Below are 12,569 nucleotides of genomic sequence, written 5' to 3' on the forward strand. Positions count from 1 at the left end.
AGATTTTTTTTTTAAAAAAAAAAAAAAAAAAAAAAAAGAAAAATTGGGCGTTTTTTACTTCTCTAATAATAGTTTCATTGAATATAAAATTTTGACTAAAGATAACGAGATTAACGAATTTTATTAAGAGATAGGATAAAAAAAATAAATATTTCGGTTAAGATATATATATTTATATATACAATATATTATTATATATTATTATATATCAATATATTATTATATATTATTATATATCAATATATGTATAATGATAAACAAAAGAATCCTTCCTTAATACTTCTCAGTCTTACAAATTTCTTTAAAATCACAACCTATATTATCACCCATTAATTCTTTAAATTTACTCCATTCGCAATACTTTTCATCACATCCTGGGATAATAACCGGAACCTCATTGATAATTATTTGAACTAAAATGGATTTTTCTTTTTTTTCGAAAAGATTTTCATTGGAGGCGCAATTGGCGCAATTATAGATTTCAAAATATGCATTTGCAGCAAATGGGCAAATTTCTGAACTTTTATATTTTCGATCAGAAACTTCATCTAAAGTTACATTTGCTATTAAAGGTTTAGAATCTTTATATAATCCCTATCGAAAAAAATCGAAAAAAAAAAAAATTTTGTTAAATGATAAAATGAAAAGAAAAAATTTCCACACTTTTTTTTATAACTTACCAAGATTGTATATAAGAATGAGAGTGTTTCAGAGTGAGTAAAAAATAATTCCGCTTTAACAGGAGAAGTCCCGTTCATATACTTCTCAACACTATTTACCAATTTAGTAATTAACTTACAGGCTAATCGTTTATTTAAATCATTTCCATAAGAAAATCGATAATAATTTTTCATATCATTAAAATATTCTAATGTCAAAATATCTTTTTTACGAAGTAATTTGCACCAACTGTTATGTTCATTAAAAAATATAATATCAAATGCACATGCTTTATAAATATAATCCGCATGAATTGGTTGAAGATTCTTGACTTTATATTTTTTTGAGATGCGATTTGTAATTTCTGTTAAATTTGTTGAAGTAAATTGAGAAACTTGTTTTCCTAGAATTTTGTTATTATCATTTACTGTATCTTTCCAAAGAGGGCAAGATCGATGAATCGCTAATTCATAATCTTTTGACTATATATAGAATATATTATTAAGAATTTATTTAATCTTTTAAATAAATATATATATATAATAAAACTTACTAGCGAAGTGGTATAAATATAAATCGGTTGAGTATCTCCTCTACCTAAAATTCCATGTCCATCAAATAATCCGACAGAATATGAATTTCCCGACATTCCAGTTCTAAAAAAAAAACGTATAAGTTAGCAAATTTTAATTTAACATTATAATGAATTAAGACATACCTTGAAGTTTTTGTACTTCTAAATTCAATAATGTAAGGATCATAAGGAATAACTTTTTTCCAGAACTTTTGATATTTCTTAAAAGAACGTTTTCCCAATAGATAATGTTCTTTCTGACCTCGAAAATATAATAAAGCATCTTGTGATAACGTAAATTTATTTTCCCACTATGTAATATAATTATTTGTTTATTCAACAAAATAAATAAATCAGTAAAATTGTTCGCATTTTTTTTTTTGAGGGATTACCTTATGCTTTTTACGTCCAGGTACATCATGAAAAACTTTTTCTAATACATCAAATTTATCAATATCGTCATCTTCGGGATATCTTGTTCCATGTCTAGCGATTAAAAATAACTTTTCTAATTTACAATTACGAGGAGAATTTAATTCTGGTTGTTTATCAGTAAATATGGGATATAATGAATTTGTTCCCATATGTCTCTTCATATCAAATTTATAATATGATGACGTAAAAAATATTAAAGCTAAAACATTGGTCCAAACAATTTGATATAAAAATTGCATCTTTTAAAAATTTTTATTCGTAATCAAAGAGTAAAAATTTAAAAGCAATAATAGATAACAAACCAATTATTTATAATAAATTTAAAATATTTTTTTTTTTGATTTACCTTTATTTGTTTGACTGATCCTTGTGATCTTACGCCAGATATTTTTCGTTCAAACAATAACACGCCTCACAATAAATATCTTTTTTTTTGATCGGAAAAACATTTTCCGGTATTCCCATTTATTAGTTAGTTTCGTAAACTTATGGAATTATGAAATCTATTTTCACGTGATTTCAGATAAATAACCAATAACGTCCACTTCTGATTTTAGACTAATATAGCAACATAATAAACGAACACATGATATTTACTCTATTAATTAAATTTCCTATAAGCACCGAGATCCATTTATATATTAATAAAATATTCATCATATATTTCATTAAGCAATACAATTGGAATTTATTAAATAATAACAATAATATAATAAATAGCTAAACCAACTAGATTTCAATGATTATAATCTTTATGTTCAGGTTCATCAAAAATAATCAGATCATTATCGTTTTTCGAAGTATCTCCAATCATATCAATTTTAGGATCTATAGCGGTATCCGTATTTGCCCTTGTTAGGGGATGCGAACTCGAACTTTTGAATTTACCTTTATTATTATTAAGGGATGACGTACGTTTTCTCTTTGAAGATAAAATCAATTGACCTCCGGTTTCCAATTTGACTGCTAAACCTGTTCTTACATCAGATTCATCATAAATTTCTTCTTGAATTAATTCTTCAAGTACATCTTCTAATGTAATTATTCCAACTGGTACTCCTTCTTTAAATACTAATGACATATGACTTTTTCCTTCTTGAAATGTGTTAAGAATGTCAAACAACGGTGTTTTGGCTTCAACAGTTGGAATGCTATTTATTTTACAATCTCTCAGAGGTTTTGAGTCATCTGGATTATGCATTATCAAAGACTAAATAAAAAACAAATACTTGTTATAAATAAAAAACATGTACAATAAATTTTTTTTTTTTTAAAAGAATTACTACCTTAACCAACAGTACGCCCAAGATATTATCTCGCGATCCCTCATAAACAGGAATTCGTGAGTGTCCAGTTGTGTAAATTTCTCTTATAGTGATTCTATCCAATATGCTATCAATAGATATCATGTATGCCTAAAACATTATAAAATGCTTAAAGTACTATTTTATAAAAAAAAAGTGTACTCAACAAGATAATTTTACCTTGTCAATTGGTGTCATTGCATTTTCAACAACTTTATCTTGTAAATCAAGTGCACCCCGTATGATAGTAACACTATCCTTCATTAAATCACCACCACGTTCAGATGATTCATGATATTTAATTAATTCTTTAAGTTCTATAATATTAAAATTTTAGAAATTACTAAATAAAAAGGACACATATCTATTATGTATAAATAAATATACGTATTAAGTTTCAATATTAACCAGCACGACGATAAATAATTCCATGATCTTCTCCAAGAACCCAATCTAACAATTTTGCTATCGGATATGAAAATACAAACTACAAAGAAAATATTAAATTGATATTAGAAAAATCTCATTATTTAACTAATAAATATAATGTAAACTTACTGTCAACCATATCAATATTCTAACTGGCCTGATAAAATTTATTATAAATAAATCATTTTTATATATAAAAATAATTTTTTCTTTAAAAAAAAAAATACACACCAAGCGAAGAAAGCACCAACAGCAAGACCATAACGAGAACATACGGATTGAGGAATAATTTCTCCAAACACAACAATAAGTGCCGTTGAAGCTAAAACGGCAGTTATCCCACCTCCACCTAAAACATCATCCATAACAATTGGTAAAGTTTCATTGACTATTACATTTGCGAGTAAAAGTGTAACCAAGAGCAAATGACCATTTTTTCTAATTGGCTTTTAATAATTTTTATAAGACATGTCATCCGAGTAAAATTTGAATAAAATGAATAGATTTATTACATACCTGAATCCTTGCAGCATATTTCCTATTAAAAAATGATGAATAATTAGAAATATTTTACAAACATCAAGTACATCAAGTTTAAAGAGAATAAAGATAATGATTATTTACTGTTGTTTCGGGTCACCTGATGAAGCAAGAATATGAAGATTCGTCTCATCTAAACTCATCTAAAAATCATTTTAGAATAAAGAAATTATCAAAAGTTACGTAATTCACAAAAGATATTTACCAGTCCAAGGGTTAATCCTAAAAACGAATAAGTTAAAAATTATTTTCTGTTTTTTTTTGTGATGCTAAACTCATAATAAAATAAATACCAGCAAATAATCCGCCTATTAAAACCAAAAATACAGTCAAAGCAACTTTTAACCAAAATTCGGTACTTGTTTTTTCACTTAATTTCATATGAACATTTCGCATTATTTCATGTTCGTCATTGCCAACTGGTATCGCAAGAACATTGGCGATTAAAATCAAACAACCAAAAAAAATTATTTTTTTCATAGATAATGAGAAATGTTTAGAAGAGAATACCATACCAAATTACTATTTCTTTTTTTTTTTGATTTATAGTGGAGGTCCGGAGATAACAATTGTTTCACAACATGACAACCATGGCTTTAACCTGCGTGACATATGTGTAGCCATGTCAAATTTCCTAATTTGATATCTAGAAGATTAAGTTAGTAAATATTGTATAGATGAAATATGTAATAGTTATTTCACGGGAACTGTGGCTTTCACGGCGCAGCCGTGAAAATCATGATATTCCAGTGACTCCGTGAAATAACTCACGGGTATCCGTACTAATAAAGCCCTTTAATATATTGAATAATGATTGACTTTTTATTCCAATATTGATAGACTTTTTACCCATCTTTTAAATAAACACCACCCGTGAGAATATCAAGAAAAAAAAGCACAAATTTTAACTAGAAACCGTGGGATAAAATAATATAATTGTTATCCCTCTTATTCCTCCCATTTATCCCATTCATCACACGTAGCATCAAGAGTTTATCCGAGGTAAGTTATTTTTGGTATCCGACACAATTAATAAAATTTCAGTCAAAAACTGGAAAATTATCACTGGTTTAAAAATGATTGTAGGCTTACCGAGCGATAGTCGAATAGCGGACATCAACCGGATAAATATTAGTATTTACTATTTTAAAACCGTTTCATTACATTAAATATGATAAACTAAATGACGTTTCTTAAATTTTTTACATCTATCCGAGCGATGACCTTATATATAAATCAAGGATGCTAGGAATAATTTAAAAATATGGAAACTTTGTGTATTTTTTTAGTTAGAATTAAATTATAACAAATAAATGATATCAATAATTGATAAATTACTTTTAAGTACTTTGATATTCTTTTAGATAAATTTTGAATTATTGTATTATTAGTTATTACGATGACGAAAATAATTACATAATAATTAGATCAAACGCGAAAAAGGATTTTTTGGAAAGATAACTCACATGCATAATGTACAAGTATCATGTATGCAATGTTCTTTTAAGAATTATATTAGGATTCATGTTTGTTTTTTATGAATCCCAATTTATGACATCATATAAATAAATCATTATAATCATTATAATTTTTATAATCTCTGTGTCGCTTTATACTTAAACTATTATGAAACGTCATATTTCCATCATTGATTAAAGTTTTAAATCGTCATTATTTTATTATTTTTTTTTTACGACGACAAAAACAAGTGAATTGGATTCCTTTACCCCACATTTTGTTAGTTTGTTTATTTCTTTATTTCGTGAATAAACAAACCTTTTTTTTTACCCCGCATTTTTTTTTTTAAGGATATTTTTGGCGGGTAATAATTTCAAATTTTGTGCTTTTGGTGACCTACTAAAAATTATAATCACTGCCAATGTTAAAAATTTGATTGGTTCAAGATAATCAAAATCACGAGGTTAAATGCAGGAAGAAAAAAATTTTTTTTTTTACATTCAAGTAACATAGTATTGTTCTTTTTCATTGAACACAAACATAAATTTACCGCCAATCAAAAAAAAAACCTGTTTACAATCGAGTTTAGATCTTTTATTTAATTGGTTAATATTTTTAATGTGATTAAAATGTGTGATATATTACTGATAAATTACTGATAGTACGCATTGCTTTATCCCAAAGTTTATCTTTATTCCAATCAATTTACCAACTTTCCAACTCGAAAATGATAAAATCTCGTGAAAACGAAGGTACAAAGACCAAAAATAAGACAAATTAATTCCTTTTTAGCATTGTTTTTTTTTTCAAAAAAAAAAAAAAAAACGCCAAAAAGTAAAAAAGTCTAAATTCGAGCCATATTGTATTTTACATCAAAAATATTCAAATTTTGTAAAGTTGAAAATTATCTAGAACGGATCTTTCGGGTAATCATTTTCTTAATTATGCACCAAACAAATGAAAATTTAAGTTGTATTGCTTCTTCTTGTGATACCTGTCACTAGAAATGATGTTCTGATGACAATAAATGCTATTTAAATGTGCATTAAATATGTCTTTTTTATTATTTTTAAATCTATAAAATAAAAAATCAACGCCAATTCGCCAATTGCCACTTTAGTTGTAGATGATACACTGTTGATCGTTCTTATTTCAGGAAAAATTTTCGGTTGTATTTGTTTAAATAAAAACTTTTTCGCTTTGCAGTTAATATTTTTTTTTTTAAAAAAAAAATTTTAATAATTTTTTTTTTAAGGGTCATCAAGGTTTCACCCGATAGCCGCCTAATAAAAGTAAGTTTTTTTTTTGTTATTTGGTACTTACCGAACAGTGTAAATTGCGTTATTCAAAAAGTAAGTTATTATTTTGATTATTTACGGTTTCCCATGTACTTGTGTTACAACAAAAAGATTTATTACCCCGTCATTTTTTTTTTTTCCAAATAATAACATCAAAAAACATCAAAATTTTTTTCTTTTCAACACTTCATTTAATAAAAAAAAATCATGGAAACTCAATCGACTATAACTTCCACTCTGAATTCTTTTGGATACATTTTAAATGAAGGGAACATATTTGACCTTTTACTAGGTAAACCTGCCGGACCTACCTCCAAAAAGATGAACGAATACAGTGATTATAATGAAAAAAATGATAGTAATATTTGTAACGACGATAAAAATGATTATGGTGGAGGAAGATATGATACAATCATTCGTGTAGGAATTGAACCTGATTTAAAAGAATTTAAAGCTGGATCAATTATATTGTGTTCTCGTTCTGAGTATTTTCGCACTGCTTTGTCCTCTGAATGGGCCAGAAAAGAAAACGATATTTTTATTATTGATAAACCAAATGTTAGGCCGATTGTATTTGATATTATTCTCAGGTAAATTGAGATATAAAGTCACGTGTTTGATTATATTTAAATGTACAATTATTTATACGCTATCTATTTCTCAGGTATCTGTACATTGGTGAGTTAAAATTGGATAATCTTAATGCCGACGAAATTTATGGTTTGTTTAGTGCTTCAGATGAATTTATGTTAGATGACCTTATTGATAACATACCAATTAATACTGGGGAGAATATGGATTTTTGGCCAGATCAAGAGTGTATTCCAGTTTTACATTATATTTTTAGAATTGAATCTTTTTATAAACTTCGTCGTCATTTGGCCAATAAGATTAACGTTGATCCTAAATGGTTAACTGAAGCTGAAGATTTAGGTACTTTAGAAGAATCGATCCTCTTCTCCCTTTTACTTCAATATAATTTTAACCTTGAACATACTGCCCGTTGGGATCTCATTATCAAATGGGGTTTATTACAAAATCCTTCACTTGACAAGGAAAAATTATCAGAATGGTCAGATGAAGATTTCAAATTACTTGGAAGAACTTTAGGAAACCTTTTACCATTAATTAATTTCACAGAAATTTCTCGAAATGATGTTCATTCAAAAATTCTTCCATATGAAAAAATTTTATCACCTCAAGTAATGGATAATTCTGCTTTAAAATGGTATTTAACAAAATATCAACCAAAAGGTTCTCAAGGGTTAAAGGATTCAAATCTTATAAATCATGTTCACGCTGCACATTTTATTAAATGGATAGGATCTTTACATAATCAAGAACTTGATGAAGAAAAACCCATCAAACCTGCTTGTAGATATAAATTTGATCTTATTTTTCGTTCATCAAAAGATGGATTTTGGAATTTTGCAGAAAAATGTAATCAGCAAGGTCCAACTCTAGCAATTGCAAAAATAGCAGGACAGAGATGTTTAGTTGGAGGATTTAATCCTTATGGACTTTTTACGGATAAGAAATCTCTTCAAGTACAGGATGGTTTTAGTGTAAAAGAAAATTTTATTTTCTTTTTTGATAATCGAAAAAAAGTTCCAAGATATGTTATGTCTCCTTTAAATAGATATGATACATTATATAAGCATTTCTTATCAGAAGACGGTCCATGTTTTGGTGATTTAAGGTTAATTTTGAGATATAACACTGGTTGTTATGTACCTTCTTATTATTCTTCTTATTCTTCTCATATGTATTTTGATATTGAGGAATGTGAAGTCTTTAGAGTTGTTAAAGTTGATAAAAATAATCCAAGACGTAGCAGTTACAGTCAACCTTACATTAATGATACTTATGAACATGAGAAAAGTTTATTTGAAGATGGTAAACGTTGTCGTCATTGTAAAAAATAATTAACCTTTCTTTTTTTTTTTAAGAGCATGAAAGTCTGGAAATGAACATTTATATCTTTTTTTTTTCAAGAGCATGAAAGTCTGGAAATATGAACATTTATATCTTTTTTTTCACCCATTTTTTTTCCTCACCCATTTGTATTATAATCACAGAAAGAAAATGAAATTAATTTATTTTTACCATATTTAAAAAAAAAGTTGTAAATAAAGTTTCGTAAATAATAAAAGAAAAAAAATTGGCGTATTAGTAGTATATTTGTATATTTACCAGAATTACATAAATGATCGGCCGCGTGGCTCATTCCAGTGTATTTTCGGAACATTGATCAATATTAACGAAAAAAAGTTTCGTACTTCTGTATAAATTATTAATCTTTTTTTGCTTGCGTATATCACAGGATGAACCTGTATTGATATTACCGTCAAAGTTATTAGTGTACTATGATTGCTAAAAATTTATTACTTCTGTTATTTAAAATCATTCTATCTAGTCTCAGATAAATAGATGTAATCTTATTAGAGTAAGTGGAGAAATTGAACAGTATAAATATTATATAACGTATTCTACTTAAGGATTGTCTGTCGGTTTTTCAGTCTTAATGAATTTTTCATACAGTAAAGAAGTTGGTCAACTTTGCTTGGTTAGTCAGGTTACACTATTATAAGCCTTAAGTGAAAAGTTGCTTGTGGGCAATAAGAGATAAAGGATGCTTACCAATTTTTTTTTATTTTTATGACGATAATCTCTAATTACCATAACCCATTGATTATAAACAAAATTCATTGAAAATTCATGTAAGATTAAAGAATTTATTGAAATTTATTGAATTAATCAAGAAAAATTCTTATAAATAATATAAAGAAACCGAATGAAACTTCTTAATAATAATGTACATATGTATTGAACAGATATATTCATTATACGTACAAATCTAATTTAATTGATTCTTAAATTCATCTTTTAACTAAAATTTTTTCTTTTCTTATCTTGTTTCTATTAAAATTCACAATTCACAAATTTTTTTGAAATTACAATTTAATTTATCACCCAATAATTCCTTAAATTTACTCAATTCACAATATTTCGAATCACATCCCGGTATGATAATAGGTTCTTCATTAAGTAATGTACGGATATAAGTGGTAGTGCGTTCATTCCTTTCAGCGCAAGTATAAACTTCAAAATACATATTTGATGAAAAATATAATTGAGTTGAATCTTTAAATTTTCTATTCAAGAGTTTTTCAGGAAGTGTATCAACAGTTAATGGGGTTTGATCTTTAAATAGTCCCTGGTAATATATAAATTAAATTAATTGAAGTATTAAATTTAAAGTTTTTTTTAAAAAAAAGATACTTACTAAAGTTGTTGCAAGGAATCGAAGAGTTTCAGCATGAGCAAATTTTAAATCAGCCTTTAAAGTAGAATTACCATTTGAATAATCTTCTATATTCTTAATAATATTACTAATTAATGAACAACCCAATTCTTCATTTAATTTACTACCATAAGAAAATGAATAATAGTCTACTAAATCATTAAAATATTCTAATTCCAATATTTCATTTTTATTAAATAATGAACACCAAGTATTTGTTTTACCAAAAAATGCTATAGCAAATGCACATGCTCTGTAAATGGAATCTGCATGTTTAGGCAATAGTTCTGGTGTAATGTTAAATGATTTTGTTATACGTTGAGAAATTTCTGTCATATAATTTGTAGTGAATTCAGTTTTTTGTTGTTCAAGAATTGTATTATTTTTATCTACTGTTTCTGCCCATCGTGGACATGCTTGATGCATTGCTAATTCTTCATCTTGTTTCTAAAATATAATTAAAAGATAATATTTAATATTTAATATTCATTTACTATCTAATTTCTTAAATCACTTACAACTGGAATAGAAGAGATGTAAACTGATTGACTGTTATCTATTCCTAAAGTTCCTTCTCCGTTAAGTAATCCAAGAGAATATGCAAATCCGGATATACCAGTTCTATTAAAACAAAAAAATTTTAATATAAATAATTAAAATAATATTTAACTAATTGACTGAGACTCACCTTGAAACAGCGGAACTTTGAAAATTAATAATATTTGGATCATAAGGTAATATCTTATTCCAAAATTTATTATAACGTTTTTTTGATCTTTTTCCCATAAAGTAAAGTTCTTTTTCACCTCTTGAAGTTAATAACCCTTGTTTTAATAATGGAAATGGATTTTCATACTATTAAAACAAAAAATAAATTAGTAATGATATATAACAAGAAAAAATTGTTTTTTTTTTTTACTTACCCATTCTTTTGCGTATGAAACATTCTTAAAAACTTTTTCTAATTCGATGAATTTATTTATATCCCCATCAGTAGGATAGCGAGTTCCTAAAATATATATATATATAAATTATAAAATTGTATAATAATAATAATACAATTTTTATTTACGAAAATAATTTTGTTTACCATGTCTAGAAACAAGGTATAATTGCTGTAATTCACATTTATCAGGTATTTTAATCGGATTCGCCTTATCAGTAAATATAACTGGCAAGGTCTTCGTTCCCATATGTCTCTCTATTTTAAACCAATAAAAACATTCCGAATACTGTATAAATATGAAGAGAGTTAAGCACCATAATAAGATTTTTACATGAAAATTCATTTTCAATATAATATAGAGTAATATTAATAAATAATATTACGAAAATAATAAAAATTTGCAAAGAAATGGGACCGTATAAATATCATTTTTCAAGCCTCAAAAAATTCATTACAAATATTTTAAACGATTCATTTTGCAATGTCTGTAGCTTGTATCACCACGTGGCATGTTATTCGAGCAACAGATAAGCCAGATAAGCCGCGTATTTTACGCGTGCTATATTCTTTATCACATATCTGCAGATCTGCAGAATGCATATTATCAGTTATATAAAAACCCCTATAGCAGCGGCAGATCGGTTATAAATTTGATTTCATATCCCGGCCGGATCTGTAAATCACAAATTCAAAATTTTTTTTTTATCATTGTGATAACCACGGAAACCACATCTTTAAATTGACTAAATCGCATACATAAAAGACAAAACACATTTCTTTAAAGAAAATTTCTTATTCTAACGAAAAAAAAGATCAGCAATTTTATAATTATGATATCATTTAACGCAGTTTAACATATGAAATTATGGTATCCAAACTTTTTGCCGAACCATTTCACTAAAACCCATTTCGCCGAAGGGATATTTCACCGAAGCGATATTTCACCGAAAGGACGTTTCGCCAAAATACCATTTCACCGAAACCCAATTTCACCGAATTCCGAAGCCATTTTATCGAATGGACATTTCGCCGAATTGACATTTTGCTGAATGGACATTTCGCCGAAAAATTATTTATTCCATTTGGTTATTTTATTGTTTTTATATTAAATACATCATTATAAAAAAAATTCTGGAAAAAGCTCCGATAAATGATTTTTATTCCGAAGAAATTCAGACACGTGATCATTTTTCTGAAAAATTTTTTATAGGGCATTAGCTGATTTTTATTAAATTTATCTTGTTGTTTATAATACATTAATCTTTTTTTTACTTACTAAAGTTATTTATTTATTGCTTAACAATTAATATTAGTTACTTGAATGTTAAAGTGATAATATCCTGGAAAAAAAAAAAAATCTCTAAATAATTTAATTTTTATGTTCATTGCTCGCGATGAATATTTTTGTTAATCGCTACCATTTTCGGCGAAATGTTCATGGGATGGAGTTCGGCGAAATGGACGATTCGGTGAAATTATTGATCGGACAGTTAAATTTTATTGGTTGAAATTTTTGAATTTAAAATAAAAATCCGGGCGGCCGGGTCAAAAAAGACAAATTGTGATATTGTGATATGAAAACCAAATTTATAACTTTGCGTCACCTTAGAGTATATCGCTT

General features: G+C 26.8%; 4 protein-coding genes across 4 annotated transcripts; 1 reads left to right on the top strand and 3 right to left on the bottom strand.

Annotated features, from left to right (window-relative positions):
- Positions 1 to 273: 273 nt before the first annotated feature.
- Positions 274 to 1,908, bottom strand: OCT59_017453 (uncharacterized protein; the record flags this gene model as incomplete). The annotated part of the gene is made up of 5 exons (XM_025322458.2): positions 274 to 594; positions 681 to 1,142; positions 1,214 to 1,316; positions 1,379 to 1,545; positions 1,627 to 1,908. The coding sequence occupies 5 exons, from the start codon at positions 1,906 to 1,908 to the stop codon at positions 274 to 276; spliced, it is 1,335 nt and encodes a 444-aa protein (XP_025166203.1).
- A 425-nt stretch (positions 1,909 to 2,333) lies between these two features.
- OCT59_017454 (uncharacterized protein) lies at positions 2,334 to 4,455 on the bottom strand (the record flags this gene model as incomplete). The annotated part of the gene is made up of 10 exons (XM_025322459.2): positions 2,334 to 2,879; positions 2,956 to 3,084; positions 3,154 to 3,290; positions 3,382 to 3,460; positions 3,532 to 3,559; positions 3,634 to 3,848; positions 3,919 to 3,940; positions 4,027 to 4,085; positions 4,148 to 4,164; positions 4,236 to 4,455. 10 exons carry the CDS (start codon positions 4,453 to 4,455, stop codon positions 2,406 to 2,408), a joined length of 1,380 nt encoding a protein of 459 aa, XP_025166204.2. The 3' UTR covers positions 2,334 to 2,405.
- A 2,450-nt stretch (positions 4,456 to 6,905) lies between these two features.
- Positions 6,906 to 8,825, top strand: OCT59_017455 (uncharacterized protein; the record flags this gene model as incomplete). Its single annotated transcript, XM_025322460.2, has 2 exons — positions 6,906 to 7,288; positions 7,363 to 8,825. 2 exons carry the CDS (start codon positions 6,906 to 6,908, stop codon positions 8,621 to 8,623), a joined length of 1,644 nt encoding a protein of 547 aa, XP_025166205.1. The 3' UTR covers positions 8,624 to 8,825.
- Positions 8,826 to 9,420: 595 nt separating this feature from the next.
- OCT59_017456 (uncharacterized protein) lies at positions 9,421 to 11,382 on the bottom strand. The gene is made up of 6 exons (XM_025322461.2): positions 11,093 to 11,382; positions 10,926 to 11,011; positions 10,691 to 10,857; positions 10,521 to 10,623; positions 9,985 to 10,449; positions 9,421 to 9,915 (listed from the first exon to the last, which is right to left on the bottom strand). The coding sequence occupies exons 1-6, from the start codon at positions 11,289 to 11,291 to the stop codon at positions 9,628 to 9,630; spliced, it is 1,308 nt and encodes a 435-aa protein (XP_025166206.1). The 5' UTR covers positions 11,292 to 11,382; the 3' UTR covers positions 9,421 to 9,627.
- Positions 11,383 to 12,569: the final 1,187 nt, after the last annotated feature.

This window comes from Rhizophagus irregularis, chromosome 26, assembly GCF_026210795.1.
Source record: "Rhizophagus irregularis chromosome 26, complete sequence".
NCBI lineage: Eukaryota > Fungi > Glomeromycota > Glomeromycetes > Glomerales > Glomeraceae > Rhizophagus > Rhizophagus irregularis.